The 19,926-nt window shown below is 35.1% G+C and overlaps 2 protein-coding genes across 3 annotated transcripts in view; both read left to right on the forward strand.

Moving 5' to 3' along the window:
* The first annotated feature begins 8,288 nt into the window (after nucleotides 1-8,288).
* LOC105971871 (uncharacterized) overlaps nucleotides 8,289-19,926 on the forward strand; it is a 52,739-nt gene continuing 41,101 nt past the window's right edge. Inside the window, exons 1-4 of one of the 2 annotated variants that reach the window (XR_016031672.1) lie at nucleotides 8,289-8,629; nucleotides 8,765-8,988; nucleotides 9,083-9,260; nucleotides 9,363-10,228. Coding sequence is in view for 1 of the 2 variants with exons in the window: in XM_088819332.1 (XP_088675458.1) it covers nucleotides 8,429-8,629; nucleotides 8,765-8,988; nucleotides 9,083-9,260; nucleotides 9,363-9,569 (810 nt within the window). In the remaining variant the exon portion in view is untranslated. The remainder of the gene's footprint in view (nucleotides 8,630-8,764; nucleotides 8,989-9,082; nucleotides 9,261-9,362; nucleotides 10,229-19,926) is intronic. The other variant, XM_088819332.1, reaches the window with a different exon arrangement.
* On the forward strand, nucleotides 14,596-17,383 carry LOC105971911 (uncharacterized). Its single transcript, XM_012996839.2, has one exon. The coding sequence runs from the start codon at nucleotides 15,004-15,006 to the stop codon at nucleotides 17,173-17,175; it is 2,172 nt and encodes a 723-aa protein (XP_012852293.2). The 5' UTR covers nucleotides 14,596-15,003; the 3' UTR covers nucleotides 17,176-17,383.

The following is a 19,926-nucleotide window of genomic DNA, read 5'->3' on the forward strand; positions in this document are numbered from 1 at the left end:
TTTCCCCAGTATAATGAAATGGCTAATTGTTGTTAAATAAGAATTTATAACTAAATTTACTGTTGCCTAGATGGTTAGGTAAGTTAGAATTTCAATAGAAGGGGCTCGTGTTCGAGTCCCTATAGCAGCACAAATATATGGTTTTTTTATTTTTTATTTTATTTAAACTCATTCAGCACGCGCGCCCAAACCGGGCGCCGGAAGTGCTTTTCCGCGCCCAAACCGGGCGTGAATCGAGTTTTTTGCGCCTAGTTTGGGCGTGAAACATATTTTTCGGCGTCTAAATTGGTCGTGGGTCGCGTTTTCACGATTTAAAGAACAAAAACGAACAAATTTTACCTCATTGGATTCCGTATCTCGATCCTCATTCGATGCACTCATTTTTTTTGCAAATGACTACAATAACATGAGTTTTGGAATGATTTCTAATATAAAAGCTAAAATTGTAGAGAGAGAAAGAAAGATAGAGAGTGGATTTTTTAAAACGACATTCGTAATTTTGCTACCGCGAATATCACCTCCCCATTATATATCCTAATTCTTAACGAAAAGCAATATTTGGATTATTTAAAAATATTAATTTAATAAGAGGGGTATATTGGTCATTTTATTGAGGAACCGGTACAAGCCAGCTATTTTTTCTCTCACATGTTACAATACTTTTTCTTCACTTTCACATCACCTCCACCATTAAAACCAGTCATGTAGCTTCAGAGAGAAAACTGAGATTTTTCTTTTTTTTTGCTTCTACATTTTTGCTCGTCTTCTCTATCTTTCGTCATTCAAGAAATATTACCTTCACCGGGTATATTTTTTTATATATCTTTCGAGAACAAAAGATATTCTATTCTCTCTCGAATTTCAAATTATTTCTACCATTTTTTTATTCCAAATTAATCAAAAACAAATGTTGTTCGTTTTAGAATGAAATAAGAGAATTTATGTGCGATGCATTTTTAACTGAGCATATATATACGTGAATACATGGTTAAATTAGATTTTCAAACCGTGGCATTTTTTCATTTCAAAAATTATATTTCTCCTAGCGAAAGTATATATATATAACCATCACTGGATGTATATATAGATCCGTATATGTCATGTTTTAGATAGTACATCTTCATCATTTTCCTTTGATTTTTTTTTTCAGCCTCTTGGGCTTACCCTAGTTTTGGATCTCTCGGGTTAAGTCAAACCTCAGTCATAAGGTTACACATTTGATGATGCTAAAATATTAGCTCACCTAGGGTGGTGTAGAAAATGAGCTGGGAGAGCAAAGCAGATCAGTAGCTTGACAACTTGATGATCCTGAGGTACCTGCGATCATAGAACACATGAACTAAGCCGGGGGTTGATCCGGCGGAAACCCCTCCGACGCTCAAGTCAGACGTGCTGATCATAGAAAATAGTCCAGAGAATACAGTTGTAGTATTGCTCAGGTAATAGGACGTACCTTAATAAAATGAGTAAAACCTCTATTTATATGTCGTTTATTGGGTTGGGTTTGCTTTGTTGGGCTCAAGCCTTACTTAAAGGTGTTTGGGCCTCGGTGATATTAGTCTTCGATATTGGGCTCGTAGCCCATTAGGTAAAGAAATTGTAGGCCCATTGGGTTGGCCCAATTAGGCATATCAACATTAATTTTTCAGAACACTTTTTTTATGTTTTGGCCTTATGTGTAGAATAGAACCACTGTCAATTTGGAACTTACCTAGGGTTTTACTTGATCTTCAAACCGTGGGTGTTTTTTATCAAGATATCATCTTTTTTCTTTTATTTTATCTTTTTTTAAGGATGGTACCCTCGCCTTATTTTTGGATGTAAAGTCAAAACTCTTTTTCATTTTTTTTGAGAAAATGTGAAGTTAAAACTCAATTTAATTAATACACAAATCATATCTTCATGTTTTGGCTGCATGTGTAGTGCTGTTTTTAATTTGTGTAGAGCACCATTATGAATGTCCAGCTATATTGTCTCATTTGTTATATTCATGCTACACCATTTCTGCTTGTCAGATGCCATACTTACATATTGCCATCAATAGAGTCCAGCTTCTGTCCCATTATTTTTTTTCTAATTTTCTCGAAAACCCCATACAAAACTCCAGTCATTTTTTCCTATTTTCTTTTTCCTTGATTACTTTCTCATCCAATGAATTACATGCGTATATGTTTTTCGTCTGACTATTCACATGCATCATTTTTGCCTCTTCATTCGAACTCAAACCCCCAACAAGAAAGAAATTAGGTTGGGTGTAGCTTTTCTAGAACTTTAATGATTTTTCATATATTTTAAGTCTCTTTTAGTGGCACTTTTTAATACACATTTCCCATGTCATTTGAAGATTTCAACCATGTCTTTTAAGGTTGATAAGATAACTACCATGTCGGACATCCCTTCTCGCACTTAGGATCTAAGAATTTTTTGTGTCGAGATGCCCAATATCCGTCAGAAAGGACCTGATAAGGGGCTATTTAGCATTTCTTATTATTTTAATAAATATTTGTTAATTTTAAAATAAATATTGATAATTTTTTTTAGATTGCAACTGTCATGCAATTTCTTCTCTCGTTTCATTTGAGCTCAAGAAACGTTTCCCCGAAAGGGAGGATTATTATGCTTCCCCCAATACTTGCTCGACAATCTATATAAAGATTATCCGAATGTAATTAGCGGCTATAAAGCTTATACTCGGTTTCCAGACAAGTTTCAACCTTGCGCCGACTTGGATAATGATATGAATTATTACGGGTGCGACGGTACAACGGGGCCACACTTTGTGCTAGAGAAAGCTATCCCACTGAAAACCAACTATCCGTACGTCGGAATAATCCAAAGGCCAGCACCATTTTCATTTGTAAGTATTTTTTATATTATTTTTTGTCTAATAAAATTAGTTTTGTAATAATTAATTTATATTTTATTTTATTATAGGGTGATATAATAAAAGTTAAAAATATTGGCTATGTTGATTGTTTGGATCGGGCCAAAAAGATTATTTTTGCCGGTCACCCAATAGTTGCTCATATTGATATGTATACCACTTTTTCGGCCTTCAAAGGAGATGTAAGTCAAATGAATATTTTTTTTATTAATACTTTTTCTTGGATTATCATTTTGTTTAATAATTTTCCTAAATGTCACATGCCGTGATGGAAAATTTGTAGAGAATGCTAAGTGATGGAAAATTTGTAGAAAAGTACTGCTTAAGTGCTTGGATTCTTGTTGGATTTGTTGGATGATTATAAATGAGGATCTTACCCCTATTTATACTAAGCCACCTCCTTGCTGGACGGTGGAGATCTATTTGATCTAACGGTTAGAAGTTGTTCACTATAAAACTCCACAGAATTCCTACAAAATATCTAAAAGTGATGATTCTAGAAAGCTTTCTACAATTCTCCAAGAGAACCTATCTCTATACATTTTGGCCAACTTGGGCTTAACCCTATTTGGGTTAAGTTTTGGGCTTCCTTAACCTCCCAACCCAAGGGAAACTGGCAAAGGATTGGGCCAAAACTAGCGGGCCGTGACATCCTCCCTGCCTAATCCGGCGACGTCCTCGTTGCTTCGAACAAATGGAGACGATCTTGAAATTGCCACAAGTTTTCCTTAGTCTCCCACGCTCCCTCAGACTCGGGTAGTTCCTTCCATTTGATAAGGTATTGAATACTCGCTGGCACACCCCTACGTCGCTTTAGTTGTCGGCCGAGCACTTTCTCGATCTCCTTATCATATGACTTAGTCATGATTGGGGGTGCTCGATGTGACTCTCCTCGGCTCGGTTCTTCCTTGTCTTCGTGATAAGGCTTCAACATACTCACATAGAAGATCGGGTGAATTTTCAAAGAATTTGGAAGTTCTAGGCGATACGAGACTTTACCGACTTTGGCGATCACCGGGAATGGTCCTTCGTACCTCCGCACAAGACCTTTGTGCATGCTCCGCAACGCCTTGAACTGTTGGGGAAATAGTTTCACCATCACTTAGGCCCCAACGTCGAATTCCCGTGTTCGTCTTTTATCGTCCGCTTATTTCTTCATACGTCGCCTGACCTTCCCAAGGCACGCTCGGGCTAAGTCGGCTTGTTCTTCCCACGACTTAACCATCTTCAATGCTCCGTGACTCCTTCCATCGGTTGCCATAGTCAAAGTGTGTGGCATAAGCGGCTGTTGTCCCGTTGCAAGCTCGAATGGACTCCTTCCCGTGGCTTCACTCCCCAGCATGTTGTAAGAAAATTGAGCCACATCGAGGAGCTTCGCCCAATCCTTTTGATTGACTCCCACGAAGTGCCGTAAGTAGCACTCGAGTAAAGCGTTCACCCTCTCAGTTTGCCCGTCGGTTAGGGGGTGAAAACTTGTCGAGAAGCAAAGCTCGGATCCCAACAGTTTGAAAAGCTCCGTCCATAGTTGTCCTGTGAAGCGTGGGTCTCGATCACTTATGATGCTCTTCGGTAATCCCCAATATTTGACGACGTTCTTGAAAAATAACCGAGCTGCCTCCTCCGCGGTGCAATTACTCAGGCAAGCTGTGAACGTCCTCAGAGAATGTGCCGAATTCGCAATTGAAGTCTACAACAAAACACATGTATATATGTATCTCTTTATTTATTTTTTCTTCTTAAAAGTAATTTGTTGTGTATTAATAAATGATTATAACAATTGCTTCTTGTTTTATTATTTGTGTACGGCAGCAAATCAAATATAATTTGTTGGACCTGGTGAATGCAAGTGGGGATTTATCCACAGGCTCTATGGTGGATTTAATGTTTACAGCTATGGCAATGCACCAAACACACAAAGATTATAAGTATCCCAAAACCTGTACAATTCGGGTTTCGATGACACATAACTATGTGGAGTTTGTTGAACTTGTCCCTCATGAACCTCATCTGCCGCTGCTGCTATAAGTTTTGCTTGAAGTCAATTCATTGATGCAAACTCTATTTGAAAAGTTTTGCCCTGTTCAAATTGTTGGTAACAACATTTGTATCTTTTAGCATGAACACGCGAGAGAGTTAATTAATTGCAATTGTAGTGTCGTGAGTATGTGTACTCGATCGAGTTTATGTTATAGAAATTTACACTGTTTTAACAGCTTTATATGGTTTTACGGGCATTTAACATCTTTTCGGAATTTTCGTTTATAGGTGATTACAGCCTCCATGTAGCTAAAAGGTGACAAGCATTGTTGGCAGCTCTTGGAATAAACGTAAACTTCTACTTTGGCCGAAGCCCCGAAAAATTTCTAATCCCTTCAAGATGAACCTTAGCTAACCAGTTACAAATATTAAGTTTAGAACCTAAATTTTACTAATATTTTAACCCATTCGAGCTAATAAGGCTTGACTAAATCTCCTAGCTCATGTTACCTTCAATCACAATTCACATGTATAAATAGTTACTGAGTAAACTGCAAAAAGTACCCCTGTGTAATCTCTAAATAGCGAAAACCCCTCTATGATAAATAAACTAGCAAAAAAGCCCATGTGAAATTATTTAAATAGCACACTCGGCCCATTACTCATTTGAGGGCTGACTTCATATAAAAAGACCCAAATACCCCTGGGATTTTGCAATTAATATATCCTTATATTTTTTAAATATTTTAATTATTTTATTTTTGTTATATCTTAATTATAAAGGTACAATGGGGTTTTTAATTTATTTCTATTTTTATTATCACATATTTTTTGTATATATTTTAAATTATCCCTACATCAAAAGAAAACTTAAATTTTATTGTTATGTATTTAAAAAAATATATACTTAATTTTATTAACAAATTTTTAATAATTTTTTAATTTACTTATTTACTATTTTTAACAATATTTTAATTTTTAAACAATCAAATTAAAAAGAAAATATATATACATATAATATATATACATATAAATACATTTTAAGGGTCAATTTCGTCATTTTACGTCCAAAAACCAACTCCCAGTCGCGCAACCCGCGAGTAAGCCACACACAAGTCAACCAGGGGGTTTTCGCCTTTAACTAAATTTTACAGGAGGGTTTTTGCTAGTTTATTTATCACAGGGGGGTTTTTGCTATTTAGAAATTACACAGGGGTACATTTTGCAGTTTACTCGATAGTTACTAATCACAGATATAGGAAATCTTTCAATATAATAATATTAGCACTCGTGTCGCTGACAAGATAAAATTAAATAATTTAATATAAATTCTATTATTTTATTGGTCCCGGATGTCCAACAAAAAAATTCATATAAAGTCTAATTATTTAGTTAATAATAATTAATCTCAACAGCCAAACATAGCCTAAGCCCAAAAATATGAAGTTTAAAAATTAAATTCAATAATATAAGCATGAGCCCAACTTTAATAAGTTTTAGCCAACTTAGGCCCATCTGGCATAATTAAGCTTTGACTAAAGGTCCAGGCCCATGTTACCTTAATCACAGGTATAAATAGTTGCTAGTCTCAAAATTTATAGGTAATATTTTTATGGTACAACTTATCTAATTTCGATTGTATAGTTTTGGACTTTTGGTATTGGCGTTGACTAATTATTTTAGTTTATAAATAAATAAAACAACGTCCAATTATAAATATAGTAAAACGCGCTTTTATGAGTTATGTGTCGAAAGTGGTATTGATACCATATGTTGACAAGAAAGTAAAGGCGCTTTTATGACCATGTGTAAATCAATACACCATAATCACATGACACGTTTTATGAGACCTCAATTAAAGTGGAAAAACTATTTTTAGTTGCCACACTTTCAATATAATAATATTAGCACTCGTCTGGTTCATAAGATAAGATTAATTAAAATAAAATTAAATAATTCAGTGTAAATACAAATATTTACGGGTCGATCTGACAAATTATACAGTATACTAGATAAGATTAAATAATTCAATGTAAATTCAAATATTTATAGGTCGGTCTGACAAATTATACAGTATACTAAGGCCTCATTTGGCTGTCAAGATAAGATTAACCAATCTAATGAAACCCAATTATTTTATTAGAGCTCACGACGTCTAACAAAAAAACTCACTAAAAAGCAAGATAAGCCAAGATAAGACAATATAAACCATACTTATATAATTTTGGCGGGTCGTCCCGACAATTTATTAGGATACAAACCATCAAATTAAGTCCAACTATTTAGTTAATCATAACTTATCTTGGCAACCAAACATGGTCTAAATATTATATAAAGTCTAATTATCTAAGTTAATTATGGTGCTGCTAATTTTCAACATTAGGGTTCCGTATTGATTTAGCTAATTACCACACTTTGCAATCATTCATGCCATAAAATGAACTACGTGGCTTAATACTACGATTTACTTAACCACTTGTAATAACAAACAAACTTGATCGTCTAATCTAAGTATTTAAGTGCCGGTTCATAAGTGTTCATCACAACATTAATTATGCATCTAATTATAGTTAATTCAAATTAGTATTACAATGGAGTGGTTGACTATTCAGAATTAAGACATGTACACGACCGACTTAGTCCCACTTAAATATGAATAATAATTACTTTAATTTACCACTATAATTTATTATTATTATTTTTTAATTATTTTTTGTCTTTTTCCAAAAATACAGAGATAATATCTATTCTTTTGAACTGGTTCGCACTAGTGCTATCTCCAATTACATTATGGAGCAGCTGACCTTCAAAGTCTATTCTTTTGGAGGCGATCTTATTATTTTATATTAAATAAATTAATATTTATAATTATAATTTATCTAAAATCACAATAAATTAAAATAAGTTGTGAAGAAATTCAAAATTATTTGTACAAGCTCCTAATTTAGGGAAAAAAAAAAACTTAATTTTTAAAAAATAAGCTGTTGGAGAAAAATAAGATCTTTTAAAAGAATACATTGAACCCAACCTTTTTTTTTATTTTCCTTCCATTTTGTTTTACTTGAATTGGTGTTGTTATAAAGAAATAATCTTTTATTCTACATCTTTGAATGTAGAAATACATCATGTAAATTGAGTTATCAAAAAAATAACTAACATAAACATTCAATCACAAAATGACACGTGGCAATTAAAAATAAAACCGTTAAAAAAACACTAATTGATTATTAATTTTGATAACCATAATTGAAGTAGATAAATTATAAATGAATATTAAAATATTATCTTAATTATCAAATGAGTATTTGATAATCCAATTTTGATGTTTAATATTGGAGTTGCTTATAAAGAAATCCAAAAATTAAATCATCTATTATTCGAACTTCCTAATTTCCAATTTTAATGGGTCGCAGCCCAACCCATTCTCAAAGTCCAGCCCATTATATATCTCAACTTTTTTGTGGTTATAGTAATAATAAGTAAATTATATAAACCAACGAAAGGGGAAAAAAGTTTAGGGTTTCTAGAGAGAGAGAGAGAGAGAGAGAGAGAACGAACGAACTAACGATGGCTTCTTGTGAATTCGGCGACGTTGTGGCTTCTTGTGTCGGAGTAGGTGAATTAGGCGACGTTAAGCGCAATCGACCAGTTGGAGTAGGTGGAGCCGTCTGGTACGACGGAGATCCCGCCAGCTGTCATGTTCCTAGTCACTTGAAACTATTGGTGGAATATGCCGAAACTGCTGTTGATGTCTACAACAAAACACATGTATGTGTGTATCTTCTCTATTTTCTATCCCTTTTCTTATAAAATTAATTTAATTTTGGCGTTTATTTTCAGTCCACCTTAATGAATTTCATTAATTAAATTAATTAATAATTACGCTTGTGCTTGTGTGTGCAGCTGAAGAAATACTGTTTTGTGGAGCTGCTGTTTGCAACCATATCAATGTATGCAGGCGGTACGTCGGATATTATTTTTACCGTTAAGCCTGAGCCTGAGGAGGAGGAGGATGCTGTTGATAAGAAAACCCGAACTGTTCGAGCTCGGGTTTCCGTCACATGTCATTATGTATATGCAGTGGGTTTTGAATTTGTCCCTGGTGATGACTGGAAAGCCTTCCATATGTAATCAAATTTATCAATTTCTTTTAAATATGTTTTATTATTTTTATTTATCTTGCTTCTATTTGTTATTGAGAATATATCTATCCACATGTAGGCATAATCCATTTTGTATTGAGAAACTGGAGAATAATTCAACGAAAAACATTCCGGCGAAGAAATCGCTAGATTGCTCTGTCTTGTACGACGGAGATTCGACCCACTGTGATGAAAAATCAATGAATGTCCTCAGAGAATGTGCCACATTAGCTATTGATGTCTACAACAAAACACATGTATGTATCTCTTTTTTTTTTTTTTTTTCCCTTCTTAAAAGTAATTTGTTGTGTATTAATAAATGATTATAACAATTGCTTCTTGTTTTATTATTTGTGTAGGAAATCAAATATAATTTGCTGGACATGGTGAATGCAAGTGGGGATTTATCCACATGCTCTATGGTGGATTTAATGTTTACAGCTATGGCAGTGCACCAAATAGACGAAGATGATAAGTATCCCAAAACCTTTACAACACGGGTTTCCATTACAGATAACTATGTGGAGTTTGTTGAACTTGTCCCTCCTGAAGCCCACCTGCTCTAGGTAATCAATTTTTTCATTCTTCTTTTATTAAGCCGCCGCTGCTGCTATACGTTTTGCAATTTTATTCTGCTGTTATGTATGGCTTTCGGTTTTTGCTTGTGTTTGTTAGTGAGATATTGACATGACTATGTGCTATTGTGCTCGGTGCTTGGACTCGGTTCATTCTACTGAATTAGCCCTTGAAATTAAATTTGTATAGGGACTCGTAAATTTGTTTTTTTTATCGACAAAGAATCGCTAATTTTTCCTTCCAATTCCACCATCATGGAACTTATATTGTTTGAACCTGGTCAACTGTTTTATGCCGGCCAAGTGGTTGCTAGTAGTATTTCCTGAACTGGATCATTCGGCATTCACTATGTCCATTTCATTTTCAAAATAACTCGCGACACCGACCAAATCGAGAGAACGGCCAAATCTTGGTTAGGACTCAAAACAACAAGAAATAGGTTTTATTTTTGTCTATATTATACTCCGGGGCAACTTTAATAGACTGCTATTTGAAAAGTTTTGCCCTGTTCAAGTTGTTGGTAACAACATTTATATTTTTTTAGCATGACACATGAGAGGTTAATTAATTGCAATTGTAGTGTCGTAAGTATGTGTACTCGTTCGAGTTTATGTATAGAAATCTACACTCTTTTTAACAGCTTTATATGGTTTTACGGGCATTTAACATATTTTTCGGTATTTTTACAGCCTCCGTGCAGCTAAAAATTTGACAAGCGTTGTTGGCAGCTCTTGGAATTAACGTAAACTTCCACTTTGGCGGAAGCCCCAAAAATTTTCTAATCCCTTCAAGATGAACCTTAGCTAACCAGTTGTTTAGAACCTAAATTTTTACTAATATTTTAACCCATTGGCTAATAAGGCTTTTGACTAAATCTCCAAGCTCATGTAACCTTTAATCACAATTCACATGTATAGATAGTTGCTAATCTCACAGGTTATAGGAAATCTTTCAATATAATATTATTTGCACTCGTGTCGCTGACAAGATAAGATTGAATAATTTAATATAAATTCTATTATTTTATTGGACCCGGACATCCAACAAAAAAATTCATATAAAGTCTCATTATTTGGTTAATAATGATTAATCTCAACAGACAAACATAGCCTAAGCCCAAAAATATGAAGTTTAAAAATTAAATTCAATAATATAAGCATTAGCCCAACTTTAATAAGTTTTAGCCAACTTAGGCCCATCTGGCGTAATTAAGCTTTGTCTAAAGGTCTAGGCCCATGTTACCTTAATCACGGGTATAAATAGTTGCTAATCTCAAAATTTATAGGTAATATTTTTATGGTACAACTTATCTATTTTCGATTGTATTGTTTTGGTATTGGCCGTTGACTAATTATTTTATTTTGTAAATAAATAAACTGAAATGCTAAATCCCACACGGAAATTACTAAATCATGGACATAATAAAATTTCCTTCTCTCTCTAAAATCCCAAACGTTCCCAAACGTGTCTATCTTTTTCTCTCCCCAAACAAGTTCTTCTTTTCGCCTCACGCTTGCAAAAAACATCATAGAATTAGTACAATAATCCGAGAATCGAACTTGAAGAAAATCTTCTCTAATTTATTCTACGACTAAGGTTATCATTTTATCTCAAATTTATTCTACAAATCAAGCAGGGTTTTTTTTTTCGGTGAAGGCGCGCCTGATAGCAAGCAGCACCATATATTTTGTTTTTTGTCTTTTTTTTTTTCTTTGTTTTTGAATTGAATTCAATTACTTTATTTGTTATGGAAGGTGGTATAGGATATATAGAGAGAGAGTTGTGCCTACCATGAGATGACGTCCATGGCAGGCCAGTGCGTGTGTGGGATTTTCTTTGTGGTGGGGGGTGGGGCGGCTGGGTTAGAACTTAGAAGCAATAGATCTGTTTTTTTTTTTTTTTTTTTTTTTTTAATTCAATTTAATTATTTCTTAAATATTTTAATAAATATTTAATGTTAATAAAATTTTAACAAATTTTAATACTTTAAAAATACTGAATAAATGTTAAAAATACTTTCGAATTAAATAATTAGAAATTTAATAAATATTGAATACATGGTTAATAAATATTTAATAATTAATAAATATTGAATAAATTTTAATAAATATTAAAACATTTCGGTAACTCCATACTGCTTCTATGAGAGTTGTTTATGAATACTATATTTCGAAGTCAGAGGATGATTATGCTTCCCGTAAATTATAAAGAGTTTTCATTTTACCCTCTGCTTGTAGAACTCCCTTCAACTAGAAACTACAATTACATTTTTTTTTTGTGTCAGTACATATTGTACTTTCTATATCTCTATTCTTTCGTTTCACCTGTTTTTTCCCAAACCGATCACAGGTAATGTATACTTTATCACAAAAAGTATGACCTATACTTAGCTTAATATCATGGCTTTCAGCTGTGTCTCTCGCCCATTGTATTAAATCGTCTCTACAATTAAACAATTATACCCCTCGAAAATATTCGAAATAATGAACTTCCCCATTATCCCGAAAAATAAATAAAATATAACAAAAACTAATTTAAAACAAAAAAACAAAAACGGATCGCATCTAAAGTAGAAGCGGACGCATGAAAGACGGCGCCCAAGTTGAACGCGAATACAGTGTACTGCACGCCCAACATGTGCGCGCTATCTGTTTCGTCTTCCAGGTTGTCTGCCCTCTGCCTATGACGATTTTTTGACAAAAAAATTAAAATCTTACATCCGATTGAAGTTAAAAGGTATTGAACTCATTAGTTGATGTAATTACGTAACAAAAAACGACTTTTGACGACTTCTTAGTATTTTGAAAACCCTAGAGAAAAAAGTTAGAGAGAAGTCGAGAAAATAGAGCGTAGAAAGAGAATTTTTGTAGAGATAAAATATTTTTTTATTTAAGTGCGGGATTTAGTAAATTTTAGTATGGAAAATCATAGAAAAAATGTAGAGAGAAGTTAGAGAAAATAGAGCATAGAGAGAGAATATTTTTTTATAGAGAGAGAATTTTTTTTATTTATGTACGGGATTTAGTAACCTTTAGTGTGGGATTTAGCACTCCCCATAAATAAAACAACATCCAATTATAAATATAGTAAAACGCGCTTTTATGAGTTATGTATCGAAAGTGGTATTGATACCACATGTTGACAAGAAAATAAAGGCGCTTTTATGACCATGTGTAAATCAATACACCATAATCACATGACACGTTTTATGAGACCTCAATTAAAGTGGAAAAACTATTTTTAGTTGCCACACTTTCAATATAATATTATTAGCACTTGTCTGCTTCATAAGATAAGATTAATCAAAATAAAATTAAATAATTCAGTGTAAATTCAAATATTTACGAGTCGATCTGACAAATTATACAGTATACTAGATAAAATTAAATAATTCATGTAAATTCAAATATTTACGGGTCGATTTGACAAATTATACAGTATACTAAGGCCCCATTTGGTTGTCAAGATAAGATTAACCAATATAAGATTAAATAATCTAATGAAACCCAATTATTTTATTGGAGCTCACGACGTCCAACAAAAAAACCTCATTAAAAAGCAAGATAAGACAATATAAACCATAATTATATAATTTTGGCGGGTCGTCCTGACAATTTATTGGGATACAAAACATCAAATTAAGTCCAACTATTTAGTTAATCACAGCTTATCCTGACAACCAAATGGGACCTAAATATTATATAAAGTATAATTATCTAGTTAATTATGGTGAGGCTAATTTTCAACATTAGGGTTCCGTATTGATTTAGCTAATTATCACACTTTACAATCATTCATGCCATACAAATGATACAATGAACTACGTGGCTTAATACTACGATTTACTTAACCACTTGTAATAACAAACAAACTTGATCGTCTAATCTAAGTATTTAAGTGCCGGTTCATAAGTGTTCATCACAACATTAATTATGAATCTAATTATAGTTAATTCAAATTAGTATTAGAATGGAGTGGTTGACTATTCAGAATTAAGACATGTAACACGACCGACTTAGTCCCACTTAAATATTAATAATAATTACTTTAATTTACCACTATAATTTATTATTATTTTTTTTAATATTTTTTTGTCTTTTTCCAAAAATACAGAGATAATATCTATTCTTTTGAACTGGTTCGCACTAGTGCTATCTCCAATTACATTATGGAGCAGCTGACCTTCAAAATCTATTCTTTTGGAGGCGATCTTATTATTTTATATTTAATAAATAAATATTTATAATTTATCTAAAATCACAATAAAATAAAATAAGTTGTGAAGAAATTCAAAATTATATGTACAAGGTACTAATTTAGGGAAAAAAAGATAAATATATAAATGAAAATCTATTTATTTAGTAATAATTGGGAAAAATATAATTGAATATCATGGGCGGAATCTAGCGCTGACTAAAGAGTCAAATCCCGGTTGGGTGGGCCCGGTTGTTGACGACTACCTGCAATTTTCATTCGTGGGATTGTGCACACGCGCCTTAATTAGCACGTGGTGACACAAAGGTATTTCTACTTTCTAGTACCGTCAGCCAACCAGAAGGACCAATACTATATAATAAACAATAATAATAAGGGTAAATTACAAATAACCCCCTGAGGTATGGTCAAATTACAAACAAACCCCTCTTGTTTGGACAATTACATCTACCCCTCAACTATGATTTCTTCTTACACCTCCACCCTTATGCTGCCAAATTCAACATAATCATCTAGATTCCGTGAAATGTGCTCTAGTTTGTACTCGTTTTGTGTAAAAATACAGTTTCCGATGCACCACAAACTAATATATACAAGTTAAAAATCAAATATTATGATCATCTTGTTTCATAATGTAGAATTTGAATATGATAAAATGGGTATAAAAGTGATAATATTCCATATAATCTCGAAGATTCCACTAGATTTGAGGAGTTGAGGGGTGGTTGTAATTATCCAAACAAGAGGGGTGTTTTTGTAATTTAATCATACCTCAGGGGGTGTTTGTAATTTACCCTAATAATAATTAAAAATTCAGTCGCTCCCCTATTTTTCTTCTCCCCCGGCAGACCCAACAAGAAGAAGAAACACCCCCACTTTCTCTCTCTACATATTTCTCAGCCAATGCCCATCTTTCTCCACAATATAGTATGTTAGTTTCGGCTAGACAATTTCTCAAACACCCTGTCGACACATTTTGCTCCGTCAACTGTGGAACACCATGTTCCGGGAAACTGCCCGCCGCCGCCGCCGCAGAACCACGGCGTAGCCAGGAGATCACCGCCTTGTGTCGTGCCGGATTTCCCAGATGAACGGCTCTTCTTAACGTGAGAAATTCTCTGAGTTCACCAAAAAGTGAAAAAAAAAGATCCGATTTCTAACAAGGGCAAAACTTGATCGCCGGCCGCAATTCAGGCACCCATTTCCAAAATGTCTAACCCCAATCCCAATTCGACCTCAATCGACGCGGCGGAGGACTCGACGGTGAAGGCGGTGAACAAGCGGTACGAAGGTCTGGTGACCGTCCGTACGAAGGCTGTAAAAGGGAAAGGCGCGTGGTACTGGGCTCACCTCGAGCCCATCTTGATCAGAAACCCCGAAACCAACGCGCCTAAAGCCGTGAAGCTGAAATGCGGTTTCTGCGACGCCGCATTTTCAGCGTCGAACCCATCGAGAACCGCCACCGAGCACCTCAAGAGAGGAACCTGTCCGAATTTCACCTCGCCGACGAACCCCATTTCACAATTACCCCCTCTCTCCTCGCCGAAGCAAAACCACCGCAAACGAAGCTCACAGTCACAACAATCAGTAAGCCCTTCTCTGAACGCATCTCCGATTAACACGTTCGATCCATCTCGTTGTCTGAAACCACCGGTACTCTTGTCCGGTGGGAGAGACGATTTCCGGCCATTGGCACTGTTGGAAGACAGTGTGAAGAAGCTCAAAACTCCCAAAGCTTCTTCTTCTTCACCCGCCCCCACATTGAGCAAACACCAAATCAAAACCGCCTTCGATTTTTTAGCCGATTGGTTCTACGAATCGTGCGGGTCGGTTTCGTTTTCGAGTCTCGAACATCCCAAATTCAAAGCCTTTCTTGATCAGGTGGGCTTGCCTGCAGTCTCGAAAACCGAGTTTTCGACTGCAAGGCTCGATTCCAAGTTCGAAATAGCTAAAGCGGAATCGGAAGCTAGAATCAGGGATGCTTCGTTCTTTCAAATTGCTTCCAATGGGTGGAAGAGCAAGAATTTTTTGGCTGATAAAAACCAGTGCTTGGTTAATTTTACTGTTAATCTCCCCAATGGGTTAAGAATTTTCCAAAAGGCAGTATATTCCGGTGGCGGTCGAGGCACAGTGCCGCCGCAGTACGTGGAGGAGGTTTTGTGGGAGACGGCTGCCGGCATTTGCGGCGGCGATGCTCGGAGATGTGTGGGGTTCGTTGTGGATAAGTATAAATCGAGCGCATTGAAAAATTTAGAGCTGGAAAATCATTGGATGGTCAATTTACCCTGTCAGCTTCAGGGGTTCTTGAGCCTGATAAAGGACTTCTATAGAGAACTTCCATTATTTAGAAACGTAGGCGACAGTTGTACGAAAATCGCGAATTTGGTTAACTCGATGCCTCAGATTAGAAATATTTTCAGTAAGATCAGATTGCAAGGGGTGGCTTTCGCTAGTTACATCCGAGTTCCTCCTAATAAATGCGACGTATCGAAGAATTTATCTCCGTTTATTGGTATGTTGGACGATTTATTGAGCTGCTCGAGAATTCTACATCTAATAGTACTGGACGATTCGTATAGAGACGTTTGCTCGACGGATGATAAAGCTAGGGAAGTTGCTGATGTCATTCAGGATGTTCGGTTTTGGAACGACGTGTCGGCTGCTCATTCGCTGGTGAAAATTATCATGGGAATGACTGAAGAAATCGAGGCGGAAAGGCCTTTAATCGGGCAGTGCCTTCCTCTTTGGGAGGAGTTGAGGGCTAAAGTTAAGGGGTGGTGTAGTAAATACAGCTTTGTTGAGGGACCAGTTGAGGAAATAGTCGAAAGAAGGTTTAGAAAGAACTATCATCCGGCAATGTCGGCTGCGTTTATTCTCGATCCTTTGTATTTAGTTAGAGATTTAAGTGGGAAATATCTGCCCCCTTTTAAGTGCTTGACGAACGAGCAAGAAAAGGATGTGGACAAGATTGTGACGCGTTTGGTTTCGAGCGAGGAGGCTCACGTTGCTGTTATGGAGCTTATGAAGTGGCGGTCGGAGGGTTTAGATCCTCTGTACGCTCGCGCGGTTCAGGTGAGGCAGCGGGACCCACAGACGGGAAAAATGAAGGTTGCGAATCCGCAGAGTAGTAGGCTTGTGTGGGAGACTTGTTTGAAGGAGTTTAGGTCGCTCGGTAAAGTTGCTGTGAGGCTTCTTTTCCTCCATGCGACCTCGTGTGGTGTAAAGTACGATTTTGCCCTTATGAGGTCGTTTTGTGGGAAAGGGGTTTCGGGGGAGGATTTGGAGAGGGTTCAGAAGATGGTTTTCGTTGCGGCTCATGCGAAAATCAAGAACAACGAACCCTCCGATGAGGTTCTTGATGACACATCATCACCTGTCTAGAGTTTTTTTTTTTTTTTTTTTTTTTTTTTTGGTGTAGGATTTTATTTATTTATTTATCAACTTTTCTTGCTGTGTTTCTTTAGATATTGTGAGAAACAGAAACTGGTAGGCAGAAAAAAACTCAGTCTTGTTTGTAGTTAGGAATCTATATCAGAAATATATATAACATGAGATTAATGTTTGATTAATGAAATGCTGCTTGTTATTAGTATATGTAATTAGGGCCACGATCTATCGTTTAAATATCGATTAGTCATGTTGCAGAATGCAGATTAGAGTGTTCGAATATGGAAGATCAAGAAACATATAATTTTTGTGGTGGAGTAATTAATTTACTCAGCATCTCGGATAACTTGTCATCTAAACAACGTTTAACGTTGAAAAATTGTAAGTAAATATTTTACGTAATTAGTAAACGTTCGTCGGAAGATTGATAAACAAAAGTGGTTTTGAGCAACCCGCAAGCAAAGGGGGGGTGTCGGGGGTGGATGCGTTTCTATATCGGAAAACTACAACGAGACGAACTTAAGAGCTGATCTTTTTCTGGTTTTAAGTGTGTGTATGTTTGTAATAAAAAATAAAAATGTGGGAAAATATAATAATAGTTGGGGAAGGCTATCTGCAGATGCAAAGGGGACAAGTTTGATGAAGTCCAATGATTAGCATCTGTCAAGTAAAAGGTCCCAATCATCTCAACATGTCAATATGATTGATTATCCATCAAAGACTTGAACTTTATGAGAGAGAGAGAGAGAGAGAGAGAGAGAGAGAGAGAGAGAGAGAGAGAGAGAGAGAGAGGGCCAACATATCATATGATGAATTTCAGTCATTATACCATATATTCCTCAATTATAGTGGAAAAGTAAGGGGCATCTTCTTCTTTTTCTACTCAATCATTCTTTTACTACATCTTCATTGCTCTCTCTCTCTCTCTCTCTCTCTCTCTCTCTCTCTCTCTCTCTCTCTCTCTCTCTCTCTCTCACATTGAAAACTTTAAAAAAAATGCCCTTATAATATAGCCTTGCAAGGAGAAATACACTTTGGTCTCTTTCAAACATAGAAACTCATCACCTTCGTTTTCGTTTCCATTTATATTCATTAATCATTATACATTAATGCGAAAGACGACGAACAAAAAAATATGATTTTCTTTCTGTAAGTGTATTGTTTATATTAGTACAAAGTTACGACGGATCATGACTTGTTAGTTCTACCTTCAACCGCTTGTTTAATTAATCCCATGTTCTTGGTTTGGTGGCCGAATCTAATGTTGTGCAATTGCATTCATTCATTACAGCATTTATTGATTTTGTAAGGAAAAACATATATCGCCCTTTTGTAAGGTTAAAAACCATATATTAATTTTACAATGATTCGTTTGGTGAAGGGCAATTTGGAAAGTTCGGTCTTTTGGAGAGGATTCCTACTCGTTTTCGAGGGTATGGGAGGAAAGTGGAAAAAGAAAATTGAGGCAGTTTCGGGATATACATGTATAGACACGAGACCAACTTTATTTGTAGCGAAACAACGCAACGATCGAGAGCCACCATCTTCGCTCGTGAAGTGAACCAATTTCGGAGATCTGACGTCTTTTAGGTCCTCAATAACCTGTTTTTGTTATTTTACGATTCTTTTATTAATTTAATAAATATAAAATTGCTTTGCAAAAATTGAAAGATAGGAAGTGAAAATTGAGGTAATATAATGTGTGTGTATATATATATATATATATTACATAAAACGAAGTCGTTCATAGATATACATTCGGTTCGATTATTCTCGATTATTTCACCATATGCGCCATACATAACCGAATAATTCAATTTTCGAAAAATAAAAAACTGTACCAATATTTTGCTATGCAGAACCGTCGATTCTCTCTCTCTCTCTCTCTCTCTCTCTCACCATTCATGTATTGCCACAACACCACTTTTTTCCCTTTTTTTCGACATTTTTATTTATATTTTGTTTACTGTATTAAAATTTAATTAAACAAAATTATGCCACAACACCACTTTTTCCCCTTTTTTTTCGACATTTTTATTTATATTTAGTTTACTGTATTAAAATTTAATTAAGCAAAATTACAAATAAGTAGTCGTGTCGGCAAGAATAGTAAAACACTGACTACTCACCAAACTTTAAGAAGATTAAATATTATTCTGGGCATGTATGGGTCCATTGCTCATTTGCCTCATGTTCTTATTCAAAGATGAAGCATGTTTTTTTTTTTTTTTTTTTTTTTTTTTTTTTTTATTTTTTACTTTTTGATTAATTAGTATAGTAATTAGTACATAACAAGACAACAACATTCCCCTCATAATTAAAACCCCCTCCCCCCTCCCCTTTTTTCACCCCCACTCGAACAATTATTGACTTTTTTCGAAATTCAAACTCATTCCAGAACAAATCTTTATATCTGCAGTTGTTGGGTAACTATCACTTTTCACCTTTTGCTGTTGAAATTTGAATTTTCTTGTGATAGAAACCAATCACTAGGGCCACTGAGGGGTATGATTATTAATTCTTGCAATTTGCCTAAATGATTATATGTTTTTATTTTATTTTGCGAAATGCAACAGAGATTGGCAATCAGAAGAAAGATCGTTGGATGAATCATTGGATTGCCGTAAAAATGCAAGTAAAATTACTCGTAATTCTTGTAATTTTTACCATAACTGGTAATCTTCATCATTAGCCAAAGTGGCGTGAAGCTCCTCCTAGGGGTGTAAAAAATATCGAGTATTCTTG

This window comes from Erythranthe guttata, chromosome 6 (genome assembly GCF_056151865.1).
Source record: "Erythranthe guttata isolate IM_541 chromosome 6, IM_541, whole genome shotgun sequence".
Classification (NCBI taxonomy): Eukaryota; Viridiplantae; Streptophyta; class Magnoliopsida; order Lamiales; family Phrymaceae; genus Erythranthe; species Erythranthe guttata.

Bases quoted from the DNA above. Each gene is read 5' to 3' on its own strand.
- LOC105971911 (XM_012996839.2), top strand. From the start codon at position 15,004: ATGTCTAACCCCAATCCCAATTCGACCTCAATCGACGCGGCGGAGGAC.